The sequence below is a fragment of the Solea senegalensis genome, linkage group LG3 (assembly GCF_019176455.1).
Source record: "Solea senegalensis isolate Sse05_10M linkage group LG3, IFAPA_SoseM_1, whole genome shotgun sequence".
In the NCBI taxonomy this organism is placed as follows: Eukaryota; Metazoa; Chordata; class Actinopteri; order Pleuronectiformes; family Soleidae; genus Solea; species Solea senegalensis.
In genome coordinates, this window is record NC_058023.1 from 10,789,940 (window position 1) to 10,810,211 (window position 20,272).

A 20,272-nucleotide genomic window follows, 5' to 3' on the forward strand; every position below is an offset into this window, starting at 1 on the left:
GTGTGTGTGTGTGTGTGTGTGTGTGTGTGTGTAGACCTCACCTTGGATGAACTGCTTCCTGTTGATTTGAAGAGGCTGCCTGGGAAGGGCCTGAAAGTTCTAATTAAGGGAAAAAATACATGTTGTAAAACAGCTGAAGTTAACTACAGCCACGTTCAGTGTAGCTATAGATACCATATCTAACAGTCTATCATTCCTACACAGCAGTGGCTCCTCCTCTTTATAGCAGAGTTTTATATAGATAATAATGGTTGCCTATTCGAGAAAACCTGAATAAACTAACAAAGCTGTGCATAAATATTAAAGGTCACATACTGTGTCGTCAGCCACCCTCAGCATGTCGCTTAGAGATGAAGGGATGGGTGAAAAGCTGCAGGGGTGGAGGTGACCTTGTGTTTATTAATGTGTGGTTAACCAGAACAGTCTGACCCTGGGAGTACACACACGGGAGCACACACACAGAATTGGTGTAGTAATGTAATAATATGTCATTAAAGGTCCACTATATTTGAAAAAGAGCATAATGGCTTTAAAGTAAATATAATTTGTTTTTCGTAGTCTTTAAGGTTTTTTAAGGTAAGAGCCTTACATTATATATACTGCCATACTTTTATACCTGATATGACTTTTAAAGGTGTTCCATTTTTCTGCAGCAAACAACTTAAACCTACCCCTAAAGACAAAATGTATGACCTTTACATGAGATGTAAAAGTTTCATAATCATATTTGTTGTCCTTTGCTTTATGGCACCTCTTGAAAATCCCTGCATAGTATTTAAATGGGGCTGGCTGTTTTCCTTGGCTATGATTAAGAAAAAGTGAAAACCAGAGATTTCAGCCAACACTACAGCTCTTTGAAGTTTGCAGACTCACATCTTAAAATAGAAAAGGCCTGATGCTCATTGGGCTGCTGGCCCAACCTCCATCAGTCTACTGCATAACATGTTGCTGATAAACACACACATACACCTGTTTTCTACAGTTGTGAGGACACTCATAACCAGTATTGCACGATGATCGGCACAGTATAGAACTTTTATGCTAGAGCCCTCTACAACTATTATTTTTCATGTTTATTTTGCTCAACGAAGAAAATGTATATCTACATCTGCTGCGAGATGAGTAGGCAAGATATTACGTTAATTTCACCCTAATCTTAATTCTGCATTTATAAGTATATTTATTTATTATTTATAAGTAGTGTGTAACTTTTGGTGATTTTTGTTGACTTTTGTGCACCCACACATTGACACGTTTGTTTTGCCTAAAGGAGGAAAATGGACATGTGAATAGGTCCACCAGCAGCCACCTACATACACATACAAGTATACATGATGAAAAGAAAAATGCAAGTTCCGACTCAGCAGTTCCATTTTAATCCGTGTTAATCCCACTGTATCCATCGTTTTAACACACACACAGACAAAGAGTGGGGATTTGTGTGTAAGGAGGATGTTAAAAGTTAAGTAGAGGCACACCAACACATGGACATGCACCACCCTGATTAACATTGAGAAGGACAGAGGTGGAGAAAAGGACACGGAAACATGGAGACAGACACTCACTCACTCACTCACTCACACAGCTGATAAAGGCAGTGTTCTCCATCATGGTGAGAATCCAAGTGTGTACCCAGTGAGTGTGCATGATTGTGTGCAAGTGAGAAAACAACTCTTTACTCTTCCAACAGTCATTCATTATTAGGTGGTGGGGGGATGGGGGGAGAGAGAGAGGATATGAAAAGACAGGATTGCGGTGACAGGGTGTGGACGATGCAATCAATACACAAAGGACAAGGCAACAGTCCCTGATGTACCAAACACACACGTACACACACACAAACAAACAATTGTGTGTAACTGAACACCTATTTCTGTTAGATTTACACGTAAGCTGTGGTGTGTATTTGGGGCAAAGAGGATAGAGAGGGTTGCAGGGTTGAGGGTAATTGTGTATGTGTGAGTGTGTGTGTCAGCTTTGTGGGATTTTTGCCCTGTAATGTGACAGCCAGGTGATTCAGTGTGTCAGATATGAATGCTCAGCTTTCCCATCATGCTCAGTGTTGGAGTGGTGGCAGCAGAAATCAGAATTTGACACTCTCGCAGGCGCGCACACGCACACACAGAGCGCAGTGAATAGCCCGACAAACTGCCAGCACACTCGATCCTCATTTTTCCCAGGTATTAAAACGTTCACTCAAAACTTTCCTGATTTTAATGTTGTCATAAAGTAATTTAAGAACACTTCTCTAGGTCTATAGTTGTGGGCTGGACAATATTTCATTCACAATATATAAAGTAAATATTTTCTTCCATATAAATAGTTTCACAAAGGTTAATTTTATATTGATTTAATGTGAACGCACTGTCCAAACACACTTTTGAGATAAGACACTTACCTGCTATTTAATGTTTTGTGCTTGAAACATCTTAAAGAAGTTTAAAACCACAATTAAATGGTTTCTTCATCTTTATCTTTGGAGCAAAATCTCAGTCTTCAATAATCAGACATTTTATCATGATAACTATTAATACTAACAAATAACCTTTTTGGCCATAGAGCTCAGCCCTAATTGCACTAATATTGTGAACCAAAATTTTGGTCAGGATCATCGTAACATCTTCTTATGTATCTCTCTCTCTATATATGTATATATACTGTACATCTTATGAATTGGCTATTAAATGTGTGTTTTTATAGTAAAGTTCGGAATTATAGGATCAGTTTGATTGTACCAAAGATTTTGTACGTCTTCCAGCATGTTGTGTGTATGCCAGTGCTTTGCAGTTGCAAAGAAACACATGAAGAAAAAAGCATGCGAAAGAGTGTACAACAATATTAAATAAGAAATCATGACATCCTGCAGGGACTGAAAAAGATGTAGATGCCCCCTTGTGGCACAAAATCTTTATGTTGTTCAAGTTACTCAAGTGAAATGTTTATGATTTTCCTCATTTAAGATGATCCCACTGATGGAAATTAACCATGATCAATATATTGTAAGTTCCTTTTATCATGATGAGTGATAAAATCGTATCCCTAGAGGCAACTAATGTTATGTCAAAGAGAGTGTTTTGAATTGGTTTAGGGTTAGATTGAAAGAATGAAATAATAAAGACACAGAGGGACTTCGGATAAAACGTGTCACTGCAGAGAGAGCGTGAGAGAGAGAGTGAGAGAGAGAGGATGAACATGGAATTGTAAAATATAAAATAGCCCAGGTCAGCTTCCTCTGCACAGTGCTGACCATACAGTTTAAAAAACACACACACAGAAGCCAAAGGACACGATCCATCTTCCAGCAAGGTTCAATATGCATAAAGATCGAAGTACACACACACACACACACACACAGACAAGCAAACACACACACAGCAGCCCAGATACTGTAAGTATAATTCTTAGTCCTCAACAATTAATCGTTTTTGGAAAAGAGAGAGAGAGAGATGATATTTATAATGGAGGCCGAACCAGGCTCCCGTTAAAGATGACAGGTAAGACAGAGCATGCAGACACGGAGGAGTCATAACAACACAAACATGACTGATAATCAATAGATAACCTATTACATGTACACAGACAGGCATATTTATAGTTTATACTCAAATTACATTAGCACACTATCTGTACACTCCAAACAAATGAATTAGTGATCAGAAATGTATCTACCAACTGATGAAATCAATAATTATTACATTATTATTATTACATGTCATTTAGCAGACACTTTTATCCAAAGCGACTTAGAAGGGAATTGAGTACAATCAGCCAGGGGTAGAGTTGAACTTGCGACCATGATGTCTTTTGCACACAGGGTACCGGTCTTAACCACTGAGCAACTCCACCACCTATAATCTACAGCTAATCTGGTGATGTTGCCTTTCCTGCATCTTAAACGTATGACATATGATATCATTCAGCTTTAAACAATAAGAGTTAGGAAAAAATAGGCAATGTAAATACAGTATATAGTAGAGTACTGATGTCTTGAGCAGAGAGTAATGCAACCAGCAGCTATTCACTATGTTATGACTCCCCATTATGCTTCAATCAGCATACTGGAAGACTACATCAACATTATATACTGTCATGGTCTGCACATAATAACAATAATGTTCATTTTGGACTCTAAACCTCAAATACAGCACACGAACACAAAAACAGTGTGTAAAAAGGTACACTAATAAGTAACTTACAACGAGAAAAACACAAACAAGGAACCATTAATAAGTGGACACTATGAGAGTCACTCTGAGAGAAGTTGAGAGAAGTGGCCAAACAACAAATATCATCGTGGGTTGAGTCATCACTGCACTGTTAAATATTGAGATTTTAGACATTTAGACAACGGGTAATTGTTGGAAATTACCCCACGTTTTTAGGTTTGTTAAGTCTTTTTAACTGATCTCCAGTTCAGCATTGCTCAGCTTGATTCTTGTGTCGGACGTCTCTTCCTGTGACGGCACTCTGACCAATCAGTGGCCAGCAGTCTGGCGATGCCACGCATAGTACCTACTCAGCGTGCTTGGAATCTCTCCAGAGCAGGTACTAAAAAAAGGACCTGGTACTATGCTAGTGGAGACGCAACTTAGCCGTGCCGTGCCGAGGCAGTGGAAACACACCAATAATGTCTAAAAACTCAAGTATATACAACCAGCCAAGATATCCTGCTACAGCGACCTCACAAGCAGTTGCACAGAGTGTATATGGTTCACTGAAATGCACAGACAGACACAGAAAAACAAACAGATGACAAAGAGCCAAGCAATATCACAGGACAAGCTCCATCAAATGGCAGCTGCTGTTGTTGTTCCTCCTCCCCTAATTACATCACTGTGCATAAATTATACAGAGCTGACACAAATACATATGTTTTATTCTATGTCGCACACATAACTATTACCAAGCTGCAAAACATAAGCCACACACACGTGCACACACTGCTGGGCCTATTTACTGTCAAACATGCTCTTGTTTTCGTCTGCTGGGCTCATTGATTCTGAACAGGTCACTGAATCATGCAGATGAGATTGGTTTCTGTGTTGTTTCTCCACTGCTCACACTATGCACCGCACTGTTCCCCACAACAACCTGGCTGCCTGTTGTCTTTACTAATATATTGACGAAGTCATGAATTCCCCCTAACTGGTCCTCCAGTGGTGCTGCTCAGACCCCACAATAACCTGATGATGACACTTGTTTCATAAAGCACCCATTAGTGCTGCCGCCCAGTATTTAAATTAGCATTGGGTGGAATATGGCTCTTATTATTTCCATGTAAGTAACATCACAAGGATTTAATTTAAGAAATAACCAGATTATACCAGTGTGAATGAATGGTACTGGATATGTATTATATTAAAGGTCGATTAAAGTATGAAAATGAGTGACATCTAATGGTGAGACTACAGACGCCAACAAACGAAGAACTCCTCCCTTTTTCAAGTGTGTCAGGGAACTCCTGTGGCCTTCATATAGCAGAAAGCACAAAGGACGTCATTCTTTATTTCCATTAAGGCTACATTCATTTCATAATTGATGAATCTGTTTATGACGAATCAAATACTTGTTTGGTTCACTTAATGTCAGAATCAAAAATCAAAAATGACGATTTTCTCAAATGTCTTGATGTTTTTGTTCATACTGGGCAAAATAAATACAGGACCAGGAAAATATTTACATCAAAGAAGCTGAAAAATCTGAGAGCGTGTGGCTTAGTCTAAAACATACGTATTGGTATAAGCAATATCTGCAAAAAACAAATCTATGTTTATGAGGTACATTTACATATGGGGCCATCTTCAGGTCAAGTTTTTCACAAAAATATTACAAGTTAAAGACTTTTCTCAAACTTGCACTGTGGGACATGGAAAGTATTTTGAATCGATCTATGTCAGTGCAACATATTACATTTTATTTTATTCTATTTACACCTGTAAACTGCAGTCCACAGGTCCCGCAAGTGTTCATTTTACAAAAGCTCCTACTTTAGCCACCAGGAGACAGATACATGACTAAATAAACAATTTACATGAGGTGTTTCACAAAAGAAGAGTGTAAATTTCTAAAAGTATCCAAATGACATATGATTATAGCTGTACATGCACCCTAAACCCATTGTAGATTCAACTATATGTCTGCTTATAAGTATTAGTAAAATATTGGACTAATCAGTGTGATTTAAAGTGATTCCCAGTGCTAACGTCGTTCATCTGGCACAAATTACACACAGATCGTGAGCACAAATTGAATAAAAGTCGCACTGCAAATCTGCGTTGCGCTTTTAGGAACGTAAATCTGGTCCACAGTGATACATGGCGACTCTCAGAGGAGTAATGCCTTGTTAAACAGATGGGGTTGACTGAACCACTGTGCTGGCGTGGGGTAATTTAATCACACTGCACCAGTTTAATGACTCATCCCAGAGCACATGCACACACATGCTGCATAAATGTGTCTTTCTCCACACGCAGACGCACCCCAGCTTGCACACACAAACAGATGGACGGAATATTAAATTATCTCTATTTACGCTGCCACCACAAACAATCACACCCACTAAAATTTATATGCACACCAGTGAGAGAGACCAGCACATGGCAATGGCAACTGGCCTATCCATGAGTTGGTACAGCGACTAAGTGGAGGGCACTAAGACCCAGAGCAGAAGGAGTTCCCTGCTCCCACAGTGATAAATAAAATGATAGATGTATGTAATTTTATATGCAGAAGTTTGTTTGAAGCTGTGTGTGTGTGTGTGCACTACAGTCGCCAGCATGTCAGTAGGGAACATGACACACACTTCAGTGAAGTGCTTAGATCAGCCCAGAGAGGGCTTATCTGTAAGTGCAAAACATTTAATGACTAAATGCAGAGCAATCTGAAACGAAGGCCAAACACTCAGCGAAGCCGAAAAGGAAGCTGCCAGTTTGAGAAAAGGCAAAACCACATGGTGAACTTAAAAGGTCCAGGGTATGAAAATTAGTGAAACAAAGAAAAATGTGTATTGTTTATGCATGAAACATTATCAATCAACTATCTCTGAAAATGGATGTTGCTGGAGCATTGGCCCCATATCTGGCCGTCGACAGCAACAGAGGCCCCCGTGGCTTTAACGTCAGTAAACGTTAAATATTGGCTTTAACGTCAGTAATGTGAGAAAGCAGTGCTCTTTCTGTGTTTCTGTATCAAATTTCTTTGCGCAACACATTAAAAGACTTTGATCATGTCTCAAATTGCAATTGTACCACATATTTTTAAGCTAGACAACAGTTAAATTATTCTCTAAGAGAGAGGCAAATATGCACACTGCAGAGGCACAGTTCCCTAGGATGAATTATGGGGTGATGAGTATTGCTGTGGGAGGACGTACAGCATATGAACAAGTGAAATGGAGACAAAAACAAATGGTTGGTAGTAAATCCCAAAATGACATCAGCTCAGTGTGCTCTCTCTGTATTTGCATGAGGGAGTGAGCGAGTTTGGCGCATTTGTGGGAGGCAGGGTTGTATGACTCTTGGAGCGCCATAAAGGACTCGGGCACTAGCTGGGGAGAAAGGAGAGGAGAAGAACACACACAGCAGATGATATGTGGTGGTGCACTGCATCACATCGAGGAGCCAACACTCGCTTCTTAATGCACATCAAAGTAGAGGGAGGAACTGTTAATGTGTGAGAACGTGGGAAAAACAAAAAGAGTGGGAAGATGTAACACACAGACATACACAGAGAGATGAAACTGAGGAAAAAGCACTCTACAGCAAGGTGGGAGTGGAATACATGATGGACTGGGAAAGAGTGGGATGGTTCAAAAATGAACAGAGGTAGAGATAGAAAGAATGTAGATGAAGAAGGGGAAGTTTACAGGTCGATCATGTGTTTGCTTTAACCAGATGAAATCATGAGGTGGAGGAGAAATCCCCCTCTTCCCTCTACAGTGAGATTCATACTTTGCAGAGTTTTAAACTCAGCAACACCATTTATTTGGCTGTCCTGCTTTAATGCAGGCTTTCCTTTTGTTGCTGCAGTGACGCTTCACCTCAAGTGAGCCCACAGATGAAAACTAAACCCCTCCGCAACACTCCTAATTTAAATGTGTGTGCGTGTGTGCACATGAACTGTATGTGTGTGCATCGAGTGACAGCGCAGTTCCATTTTCTCCCTTAACACCAAACTACTGTATAAATCAGCACATTCCACTCCATAGACTTATGAGAATAATTACAAATGAACTTCATCTTGTGTATATATAGAAACTGGCTATAAACTATTCATTACTCTCTTTGTATTTATGTATATACACTTAGCACAATCAGCACATGATTGGATCACTTTGGACAGATATTAATACAAGGTCTAAACAGTTCATAAGTGTAGATTTATTACTCGTTTCCTATTAAATACACAAATAATTCACTGCCACATTCAGCCTGCTCCATAAAAGAAATATTGTGATTACTTTGCGTCTCAAAATATTTTGGTTACTCATTTATTTAGCTATTTATAAGCAACAACCATTAGAGCTTAGTGGGAAAATGGGACGAGAAAAAAAAAATGCAACATGAGTGCTCACTGGAATGGAAATGGGAACAACGTGGCTGTATATGATGCTTTTTAACCATTTAGCCACAAAGGCATCCAAAAACAAATCAACCTCACAACAAATAACTGGTGCTTAATCTGACAATTACACATAAAACTGAAAACTATTGCACAGCACACAAATCAACGACTAAGTGATTAGAGCAGAGAGGTCAGAGCTGTTAAATTACAGCTGCCTGACAGTCATATATCATTCAATAGCAGCATGATCGATTCACCGTGTAGCTCACACCCGTCCCAAATTGCGAAGTGAGATTAGAAAAGTTGTCTCTACACTTATGTGTGTGTCTGTGTGTGTGTGTATAGGCGAGAGGAAGACAGAAAAGCATTCAGTGACAGAACCTCTGGACCCTGCTAGCCTGGCGAAGTGGAAATTAGCTATCGACCACCCTCTTACTGGACGATATAGAGGGAGGGAGAGCACGAGCTAGACAGAGAAGAAAGGGGTGATATTTGAAATGACAGCTAGAAAAGAGACAAAGCATTTGACACATTGATATATTCTTTAGTATGTTCTGTCTAGATAAGTAATTAGAGACTGAGAGAGAAAAAAAACAGAGAAATGTAGTTTCTCCATGACCTACATCTGGTAACAACACACACACACTTGTCTATTAATGTGAAGGGCCTAAAGAAAGTGTTATCCCTAACCAGTTAATGCCTAACCCTAACCTTATCACAGTTCAAATCTTAATATTGTTAGCTTTTCAACAGCTTTTCTGTAACATACATTTTACGAAAGTTGTCAAAAACAAAACCATTTACCAAGAGCAAATCCTACTTTGTGTTAATTTAAAAAAATAATATGATTAAAAATGTTTACATAATGCAAGGTGCAACTTTTACAATAGAAAGTACACATGAATAAAGTAGAGAATTTATTGCCGAGGTGTTTTGCACACGTTATCGTGATACAGCTTGGATGCATAATAAAGTTGTGCTTGTTTGTTTGAAGGATGCAAGGTACCGTGCAAATTACAGTATTATAGGTGTAACAGTGTTGCACACAGTGCTGGTGTTAAAGAGTCTGATGACAGTTGGGATGAATACTGTTTGATTTAAATCTGATCTCATTTATTTCTCGTTCCCACTCATGTTCAGCCTGCAGTTCAGAACATAGATAACTATGTTTTCACTCGGTTTCAGTTTATTCTTAACTGTGTACTTATTTGATACTAACATATAGTCAATGGTAACTTGAGTCATTAAACTGGTGCAGTGTGATTAAATTACCCCACCAAATCCCCCGTGCAACACCTGGAACCAGCTTGAGCCAAAGACATTAAAAACTGATTGAGGCTCTTAAAAATAATCTATGCATTCTTACGATACCGTTAAAATATGTTGCTGCTTTTTTACGTTTGGAAATGTAAGTTTATGTTGTTGTTTCTTTAAACCTCTCACTACCAAAGGTCTCGGTACACAGGAGTTGTTCATCCACTGCCGCTTCCATCACTTAGTCCAAATGTGTTCATTTGTGACTTCAGTGTCCATTGTTCGGCTTTTCCTAAGTAAACGATCCTTCCAAATGAGGCAACAGTAGAGCAGCAGATCCCATGTCCTTTCAAGCTAAAGCAAGCAAGATTTTCTCTATGGACTTTGGTGTGAGAAGTATTCTTAAATGGTTAAAATCTGTTAATCCTTGTGTCAGCTGGCAGTCATGCCGGCTGAGTCAGTATCTTACACAACCACACCTCAAACAAATAAATAAAATAACTATAATTTTATATAATATAACTAGTGAAACATATTTACAAAGGAAGAGCAATAAAAGGAGACAGAGTGTGAAAACTAAACTTACTGGGTGTTTTGCAGAGATTCTCCCAGTTATGACACTTGTCTGGTGCCATGTAGAGGAAATGTAGTCCTGATGAGTTTATCAAAGAGACACACATAAAAAGTGGTCAGATATAAATGAATCAGACACAGTGGAAACCACACATATATACGTATTTATTTTGGTGAGTCAGCTGTACGATCAATCATGTTTCCATGGAGCTGATTCCAGTCCAATTCAGCCTATAAACAACAGCTGCGATACTGATTCACCTCATCAGGGATTCTGCGCTGACATGCATCAACAGTGAAAGACTAAGGTCAGACACTTGACCAGTTTATTTTTCTATTTGTTTTTGGCCCAAATGACCAGTTATTTTTGTATTTGTTTTTGTCAACAGCACCCTGCCGGCACTCACCACCAGACAACTCAATGCCATCAGCAGCCAAACAGCTCTGTAGGGCCAGAAGGGATGATTCGCAGAGTTGAGTAAGCAGAGATCGACAAACACAAGCTGCTGAACCCTGACAGAGTCAAATTAATTCCATGCAGAGAGACGATCACACAGTGCCACATCTTTGCTTAGCAACTTAACTCAGCATATTTACAGGTATAAGCACTGTTCTTGTGCACTAATGCAAAACTGATCTGTGAGTAAAGAAAAACAAAAGCTGCAGGATCTTATTGAGTCAGTGCAGTACAGATTTATGAACTGTCCTGTTTTTAGATGTTGTCGTGTAACTGTCTGAAAGCAGCTGTGGCTCACCTTACTCATTATGCATGAGAGAATCCCATCAACAAAAGTGGACTTGATCTTGTGAATCTGGGAATAAAAATAGAGACATTTTTTCAAGATAAATAAATAAAACAGAGAACATTATAATCTATATAATAGAACACATATTGAAAGGGATACTTCAACAGCTACAAATTAAACTGCTGCTTAATTTAAAGTAAAATAAGGAATGAATAGGGCTGCAAGGATCAAGCTACTTTGATAATCAATTTTGATTGGTCAGAGTGGGGTTTACAATCAAAAGAGGCTGTCTGATTTTTCAGCTTCTGAAATGTGAATATTTTCTGGTTTCTTTCCTCCATATATCAAAGAATTCATTACAACTGAATCACTTCGGTTTGTGGGCAAAATAAGACTTTTGAAAACATCATTATTTCAAGGTTTGGGAGACACAAATCTACATTTTTTACTACCTGTAGAGAAAAGATAATTGAAAAAACTTTTTAGCAGGTCTAGGATATAGTGATGTAATTTACAGACATACTGCTGCCACCAACCTCAGGCCATTAAATTCCTCCCAGCTCTGAGATTCATTGCTGGCAACAGCTACAGCAGTCATCACTGTGTCCTATGCGATAAAGTTGGCTGGCAGAATAATCTCTGGCATCTCTTCACCTTTAATGCTCTTATCAGAAAATTACCTAAACATTTTACATCTAACAGCCTGTAACTGTTTTAAATCATACCGACGTTTTGTGTTACTGTCTCTCTCGCTCTGCTTGGCCTAGTCTTAGCTTGATGTCAGTTATGTTAGTTACTTTTAGTTAAGTGTCACTTCCTGTTTTATTTTGTGTTAGTTAGTTTTAGTTCAGTGTTACTTCCTGTTTTATTTTGGTAAGGGTTTTTTCTACTTCCTGTGAGCAAGTTGTCTGCCTTGTTCTGTGTATTGCCTGATTCCCTGATAGTTTTTACCTGGTGCTCCTTACCCTCACTCCCTTTACTCCCTTCTCCCATTTCCTGTTGCCAGAGCGTTTTACATGTGTTGTCAGAGTCCGTTCCACTTCTGGTTGCGAACAAAGAAAGAGATCTTTTGTTGGCATAGTCTAGGTTTTTGTTTATTTCTCAGTTCAAGGTCGTTTAGCTTAGCGTTTAGCCTTTTTTCAGAGCTGTTTCAGCTCGCCTTTTGTTTGTGGATTTAAGGAGTCAATAAAGCTCTTTTAAACCCTTCTCCTGTTTCTGGCCTCATGCATTTGGGTCCAAGCTTTGTGAGAGTTCCTAACATGATTTTTTTAAAGACCGTTTTAGAAAGACTGGTGCTTCATTATTCTATTCTGAACATAAATAAAAAGGAGCTGAAAACGTGACTTACCTGTCTGTACTCGAGAATGATCTTTGGCAGAGGATGTAGGCCCTGAAGCTGCAGCAACTACAACAAAATCAGACACAAAAAATAAAGGATCAAATATACATATGTTTAACAGAGTCCCGTGTTTTATCCTGTGAATTATTTGTTATTTGAAGATCATTTGTTGCATTTTTGTCTAAGATGAGATTTAGCTGTCCTATTGCATGTCTATTTCCTGATTTGTGTGTTCTTGTTCTACTTGGCCATTGTTAACACTTTAACACTGAGCATATCACAGACAATATGTTTGCGCAAGCGCACTTTACATGTTTAGGAAGTTTTGTTTTGAAGTTTAGATGTTAAAGGGTTAATTGAATAATTAAATCAAGCATAATGAACCAGGAAATAAATTGAGTGAATTAATATGTGTGCCGCTGGATTAAAAAGAGTGAAGGTGTCAGTGCTCAACTGAAACTCAAGAATTTCAGTTAGATTCGTGTTGGTTTTCTCAATTTAAAAATTATTGTCTTTGCGTGTGTGTGCATGTTGCACCGCAGCTTCTGATGTTGACTGCTGTTTGTTGATGGTCTTGGGAAGGTTCTTGTTCTCGCAGCGTTCATGGAGGCGCAGCTTCTCAAACAGAACCTTCAAATATTATGAAGAAGACATACATCCATTAATGCCAGCAACATGTGCTGGCATTAATAGGACACAAACAAACACAAAACAGACACAGAGGATATAAGAGACAACAAAGAAATCCCTTATCTTCGGGACTGAGAGAATACAGTAGTTATGCAAACACCTGAAGATACACACCGTTCGCAGCTGAGTGTTGCTCGTGATGAGGAATATTTGACCTGCTGCTTGGTGAGCTTCCTGCTCCAACTGCTTCATCTTAGTCTGGCAGAGGCAAACATGGAAAGAGACGGAGATGAAGCATCAAGGTAAATTACACATGATCCATGCTGTATAAACTGTCACACTGTATATTATATAATATACTATTCCCCACCTACCGAATGTTCTTTAAGATTAACAATGGAGAAACAAAAATACACCGGAGCCATATACTGTATATTTAAGATTCATCCGAGGAGGAAAGGAAATAAATAACATTTAATTTTAGTGATGCGATTGTGTGATATATTTTTATTACTCACTGTAAAGGCAATTTGTAGATTCAAGAGGTTTAATCACAAAAGCTACACATGGTGCTACATCGATTACAAAATGAATCATCTATTTAAATAACTGATTCGATCATTTGAGTGTTTTGCATTGAGTAAAACAAGTTTTCTGATTTTTCAGCGTCTTGAATGTCAATATTTTGTAGACAATATTGAAAATAATTGCCAATCTTTTTATGTTTTCATAATACAAGATGCAACTAATCAACAGCAGTTTACATTTCATTCCATTACTATATTTCATGTTTTTTGACAGAGTTCTTCCAGATTAGATCTGTTTCATGGAATATATGAATCCAGTTAACATGGTTCACAGCAACAGGTAGGTGAATTATTTAAGTACGTTAAGTTAAACTCCAGACTTAAGCGTGAAGTCTTGTCCGTTTGATGACAAGCAAAATCACACACAAAATATGACACGCTTATATATACATATAACACACTTCAACTGATACATAGTGAATGTTAAAGACACAATGGTTCAATGATGTGACAATCCAGTACAGTATCTATATATGAACTAAAACTGTCATAAGCTGAAAGAAGGGCAAGAGAAAGAGAAAAGAGTTGGCCAAAGGGAAGAAGGAAGCAGGAGAGGTAGAGGGGAGGATATGATGAAATATGAAAAGGAAAGAGAAAAAGCGACTAAGGATGAGGAAACGGCAAAGAAACAAGGGAAGGAAAGGAAAAGAGAGTGAAGGGTAAAAGCACGGAAAGATTGACCATTGGTGACAAATAGAGTAAACAAGCAATGGATTCCTGAATGTGTGTGTGTGTGTGTGTTATGACTGCCTTGACACCTACACAGCAGCAAGTGTAAGTAATATTGAAAAATACTTTTTAATAACTTGATGAGCAAATGAGAAAACAAGAAAAAAGAAGCAGACCCACAAATGGAAAAACAAACAGTTGGTTGGGGTGAGGTGATGAAACAGGAGACAACAAACAGAAAGAGGAATATAGTAACTTGCTGGAGGGAGTAGAAGAGTGAAATGATTGAAAGGTTAAAATATGACAGTGAAGGATGAGACAAATACAAAATGCGGTGATGATAGAACTTAATTTAAACCAAACAGACGAGCGAGACTAACAAAACTTGATGGCATGGCAGGCAAAGGCAGGAGAAAAGAAAATGGCAGAAAGAGCAATGAAGAAGAGGAGGGTAGAAACCGAAAGACACACTGCATAACTAATATAGAGATGGAGAGAAAGAGGAGGAAGACAAGGACATGGCAGACAAATTCCAAATATGTATAGTACTTTCTGTGTTTCTCAATTAGTGCCCAGAGCAGGCTCCAGACTGCCTCATCAATATTGAATTAATACATATTCACACTCACACATCTCTCTCACACACACACTCACAGAACAAGAAACAGAGCAGGGAACTAATATTGATGTGCAATATTTCTTTGTTTTAAGATTAGTCTTTGCGTTGCATTCAAATGAGTTAATTTTTTATTCCGATACCTGATGACAGATTTTTACAAGAGGACGTCCTTCATAAATGTTGTTCAATAAATTAATATCAAGCAATTGTGAATATCATTTATTATTGTAAAGCCTTTGTATATTATCAGATGGGGGGGGGGGACATTCTTTAGAAAGTTTATTAGAAGGTTGAAGATGTCAGAATACTACAGGTCTGGAATAATACCTGCGGGCATTATAAGGGTCAGATGAATTCAGTCTGTAGCACAACTGAACAACATCTAATGTAAGAAAATGACTCTGCATAAATACCATATACATGTCACCTTGAAAATCCCCAATCATCCCTTTAATTAATGCTGGTTAAAAACACAACACAAAGTTTTGAGCAGCCTTGCAAGATGCAGCCTGACAGTAAAGAAGGCTCCTCAGTGTGGTGCTGAGCAGACAAGTTAGAAAGAATACAAATTAAACACGACAAAGCGGAGACAAGCATGATTGTACTGGCAGGCTCTTATTACGAAAACACGAGTGCACACAAAACTCTGCAGCAGTCTGCACTTCACTGCCTGTGTGTGTGTTGTCAGAGGCAGACAGCGGTGCTCCCTCCTGCGGCACAGCCTCTTGGAAGAAAAAAGACAGACACCCCAGTCTATTTATAGTAACATGACAAGGCTCCAGGACTCACTCTCCACAATAATGTCTCCGCTGACTCATACAAGAGTTGTAAATGTGTCTAAGAGTGTGTGCATCTCTGTGATAGATCATTAAAATGATTATGAGTGTGTGTATTTCTCTTTGCGTGTATATGTTCACTGTCACATCGCTCTGCAGTCTCCAGGATTGGCTTTTATCTGCATGTAAACAGGACAGGACTCTAGAGGACATCCACCCACCACTACTTCACTAATCCAACACTGCTCCCATGGTCTCTCCTGTTTTCCCCACATTCTCTCACCGCTTTGCTCCCATCTGTATTAATACAGCATCTGTCTGCTGCACCATGTTTCAGCAGAATGATACAGTTCAAACGTGAGCCGACCCTGAACATTATAACTAGTCAGCCTGGCGAAGGTTAAGCTTTCCCGAAGGAGCTTTTCCACTATATACTGTATGTTGGATGTGGAAGTTGTTACTTCAGGCAACACAACTTTTCTTTTCAAGGATTTATATGAGGAGTTGTATTTCATGTATCTTTTTAGGCCTCTGCTTAAATGTAGGCCTTTTGCTGTATCTGACTGTCAAGTGAAGCTATGAAGATATAATGATTTTGCAAGTCTTACCATATATATGACTTAAAAAGGTCAGCTCCAACTGGAACAGGCTGAAAACATAATAGCTCCCTCAAGCTGGACTTGGTTAATCCTATGATAAAAATATGTTTGCCAACTTTTATTGCTCAAGGATGGCCTTGTTTTAGACCGGAAACTTCCCAAAGTTTACATAATTTTGCAAAACAATCTCTCCTTGCACCAAAGTCCTCAAAGAGAATCAGCTATTTTACATTGCAGCGCACAGGAGATGTGATCCACAGTGGCCTCCATCAGTAAGTTCAAATGTGGTATTTTGTGACTTTGGTTTTTAAAATGCCTTCATTCAGATTTACCTGCATGGCACAGCAGCTCCTGTGTCCCCACAAGCTAAAAATGCTAATTTTGGTGCAGGCATTGAGCAGTTTGCAAAGGATCACAATTTTCACTCCAAACAGGATGTCTAACTGTGAGAGAGAGTAGCAAACAGATAGCCCCGTGAATCTTTTTAATCAGCTAGAATCAGTTTGATTTAAAAGAAGGTGAACATCTGTGTCTCAAGCTGATTCCACACACAGGGGACATGGACAGCACAGTCAGTGTTGATTCTGTGTCAGTACCTCATATAACCACAGTTCAAAACACCAGGACTAGTCAACCAACAAGTGTCGTGATCTCAAGATCACTTTATTGCTTCAGATTTGAACCAATAAACTTATTTATTTCACATACATAAAATACCAATTTGCATTTAAGCTAAACATTGACCCGGTGTGATCTCAGTTCTGCAGTATTTTGCAGTAAATTAAATCACAAAATGTATAATCGTTTCACTTGGTCCCTGGTCCATTGTTATGTTCTGGTGGCCATGAGGTTAACAGTGATAACTCCTGACTGCAGTAGATAAGTCTGTCTGCTGTAAAATGCGGTGCATTTTATTTGCTCTGCTCTGTTTCTCAATAACATGGTCCACTATCTGCATTTTACAAATTGCAAGAGATAATTCGTCTTACCCCCAACAGATCTGAAGTCCTCTTGAGGGCGTCTTTGTCCACGTGGATGCAATGACTTTCCATGGCTGAAACAACACAGACAGAAATGCACTAATCTATGAGGTTTTAAGCAGTGGACCACTAACAACAAAAAGTGAATGACAAAAATAGCATCATGTTTCATGCTGGTTTGGTTATTCAGATAGAAATGGCAGGCAGCTACATTTTTCTTCAAGGTTATTCACAATTTGTTAAAAGAAGAGCAGTGATGATAATTGTTGGTAAACTACATTATCTCTCAGGTAGAGCTTCAAATGAAATTGCATTGGTAATCAATTACTAAATAATGGGCAATTATTTTGATAATCAATTAAATGGTGTTGTTTCTAATAGCTAATACAAGCTCTCTAGTTTTTAGCTTCTTAAATGTGAATATTTTCTGGTTTCTTTGTTCCATAATCATTAAAACGTAATAATTATGTTTGTGGAGAAAACAACACATTTGAGAACATCATCCTTTTTGAAGTTTTGGAAACACTGATCAACATGTTTTGGACCAAACAACTATTTGATCAAGCAAAAAAAAACTGACAAATTAAAAATAACGAAAATAATTGTTAGTTGCAGCCCCAGACTGAATCAGACAATGCTGCATCTTTATTAAAAAAAACTGTTGTGGTACTTTATGTAATTATTCAAGGACTATTTTTCACCATCAATGAAGTGTGTCAGTGTTATTAAGGAGGTCGAAGCTGTCCTCACCTGCCAGGACCGGAATCATGTTCAGCTCCATGTCTGAGTAAAGCTCCCACAGCCCCTGGCTCTGACCACACATACAGTCAGTATGAGAGATATGTGTCTTCTGGATGTATGTGTGTCTATAAATATGTTAATATTTGCCAACCTGCAGTTTAGAGCATAGCTCCAAATTAAGCCAGTAGAGCGAATAGAGACCTGAGATGACCTGGGACACCTGGAAAAGTAAGACAAAGGGACGGACAGAGAAAGAGAGTCAGTGAAAAGAAGCTTTCTTTGAGGAGAATATTGCAGCTTTTTCATCTTTCTTGTCCCTTGTAGTTAGAAACAGGTGCATACATAGAGAATCATCTATGTTGTCCTCCAAGACAATGAAACCAGCTTCAAGGATTTGCTGTGTAAATAAATAAAATAATATTTTCTAACCTTATTTGGACCCAGTGCAGGCGTGGTAGTTGGTCTTTTGTAGTGTTTATTGAGAAGATCCAGGTAGCAAGAGCAGGGATCTGCAGGGTCCAACAGCCATGCAGACACCTGCGGGTCCTGAATGTGACAGCCTGCCACTTAAAAGAGAAAAAAGTATTGTATTATGAACGGTTTTCAGTATACTGGTAAGACATTTTATAACACATGCTGGCAGCAAATCTGTATGATAATGACTTTAGTTGCGTTTTAAAGTAGAAGTGCACAACTGGAAATAAAAGTGCATGTCATCAGCATAGAGTGTGTAGATCTTGCGTGTTCATGTGCATGTTTGTATGCGTGGTAACCTACCGTGTTTCAACGTAAGCTCTCCTTTGTAAAACTGCAGGGCCGTACGAAGCAAATCTTTGGCTTTATAGCAAACTACCAGTTTAGGTCTCGATAGCACCATCAGCAGCATATCTCTACATACAGAGGCACCATACAAACATAACGTACTGTACAATTAAACATTTTTATGGAGTTTTTTTTAACTGACACTTCTAACTCATCATAGTCATGCTGACATCTCTGTCATATTAACACCTTGTAAAGAGCTCCTGGTCCTGATTTGTGTGTTGCTGGGCCCATGCAGGTTTTTGTTCAGATAGATTTAAGTAGAGCAGGTTGCTGTTGTGTCCAAGGGAGCGTTCTAGTGCGCTACTGTCCAGATCGCTCCAGACCATCAGAATGAGGAGACCACACACGGCAGGAGTGAGCTTCTATAGTGGGGTCAGAGAAAGAAATTACACAAACGTTTGCAAATTGTCTGTTTTATTCTAAGACGGCCTACTCAGCTCACCGGCTCTGCGTTTAACTGAGTGCTTCCGTCCTGATACACCATGGTTAGCACCAGCGTCTTGGCTTGTGCAGCCATCTGAAGCATCTGCACCTTTTCATCCATGTTCAGATCCCCAGAATCTTTCACTCTGGGGTCAGACATGAGGGTTTTAGTCCGATGGCCAGCTTTAGATTGGGGCTCACCAGTATTGTCCCCTCCACAGGATATTTTTGGCTTTGATTTACAGGTCATGAAGGCTGGAGTCTGTTTGGAAACACTGGTGAACTCATGGCACCCCTCCTCCCTCGTACTGCTTCTTTGTTGCATTTGCTTAGGGACACGTGGATGTTCACCTGACATTATTCCTTCCCTCATCATTACCTGTGAGGAACAAGGTGGCTCCCATTTTGAACGCCTGGTTCGGCAGATTTTGGGTGGGATATCTTGTTGCTGCAGCGCTTCATGTTTCCTCTTCAGGGGAAATGAAGCGATCACAGAATGAGGATATAAATCAGGTTGGAAAGTTGAAACTTGGTTGCACTTCTCCAGATTTTTGTTTGTTTTCACAGCAAATGAGGCCATGCCCTGAACCGTTGGGGCGATTTGTCCAGATGTAAAAGTACTTGCTGGGGAAGATGATATGTTTGTGCTGGTTCCCTTGCAGCTTTTTCTCATGCTCTACAACAGATAAGGTGAGAAAGAAAAAGTATGAATTAATTAAACTTCTAGTTTCTGCCTTTACTAAGCCTCTGTGGGATTTATATCATATAGCAGTAAAGCAAATCACATCCAACTTAATACACCTTGCCTATCTTTTTGTAGAATCTAGACTAAGAAAAAAAGGTGTCAAATGTTTGTTTTTTTGAGAAAAGGAGAAAGGGAAAGTCAAACAAACAGGAAAGGGAGAAAGGGTGTGATGAAATACACTGGTGCACCTTTTTAGCCTTTAGT

At 39.0% G+C, this 20,272-nt stretch overlaps 1 protein-coding gene across 1 annotated transcript in view; it reads right to left on the minus strand.

Moving 5' to 3' along the window:
• Positions 1-20,272, minus strand: part of poln (polymerase (DNA directed) nu) — a 49,726-nt gene that overhangs the window by 23,714 nt on the left and 5,740 nt on the right. The window contains exons 6-18 of the mRNA XM_044021739.1: positions 19,343-19,999; positions 19,087-19,262; positions 18,853-18,965; positions 18,505-18,641; positions 18,227-18,295; positions 18,085-18,145; positions 17,344-17,408; positions 13,279-13,362; positions 13,012-13,104; positions 12,484-12,540; positions 11,145-11,201; positions 10,403-10,468; positions 42-99 (exon numbers count right to left, since the gene is read on the minus strand). Of these exons, the coding sequence (XP_043877674.1) occupies positions 42-99; positions 10,403-10,468; positions 11,145-11,201; positions 12,484-12,540; positions 13,012-13,104; positions 13,279-13,362; positions 17,344-17,408; positions 18,085-18,145; positions 18,227-18,295; positions 18,505-18,641; positions 18,853-18,965; positions 19,087-19,262; positions 19,343-19,999 (1,693 nt within the window). The remainder of the gene's footprint in view (positions 1-41; positions 100-10,402; positions 10,469-11,144; positions 11,202-12,483; positions 12,541-13,011; positions 13,105-13,278; positions 13,363-17,343; positions 17,409-18,084; positions 18,146-18,226; positions 18,296-18,504; positions 18,642-18,852; positions 18,966-19,086; positions 19,263-19,342; positions 20,000-20,272) is intronic.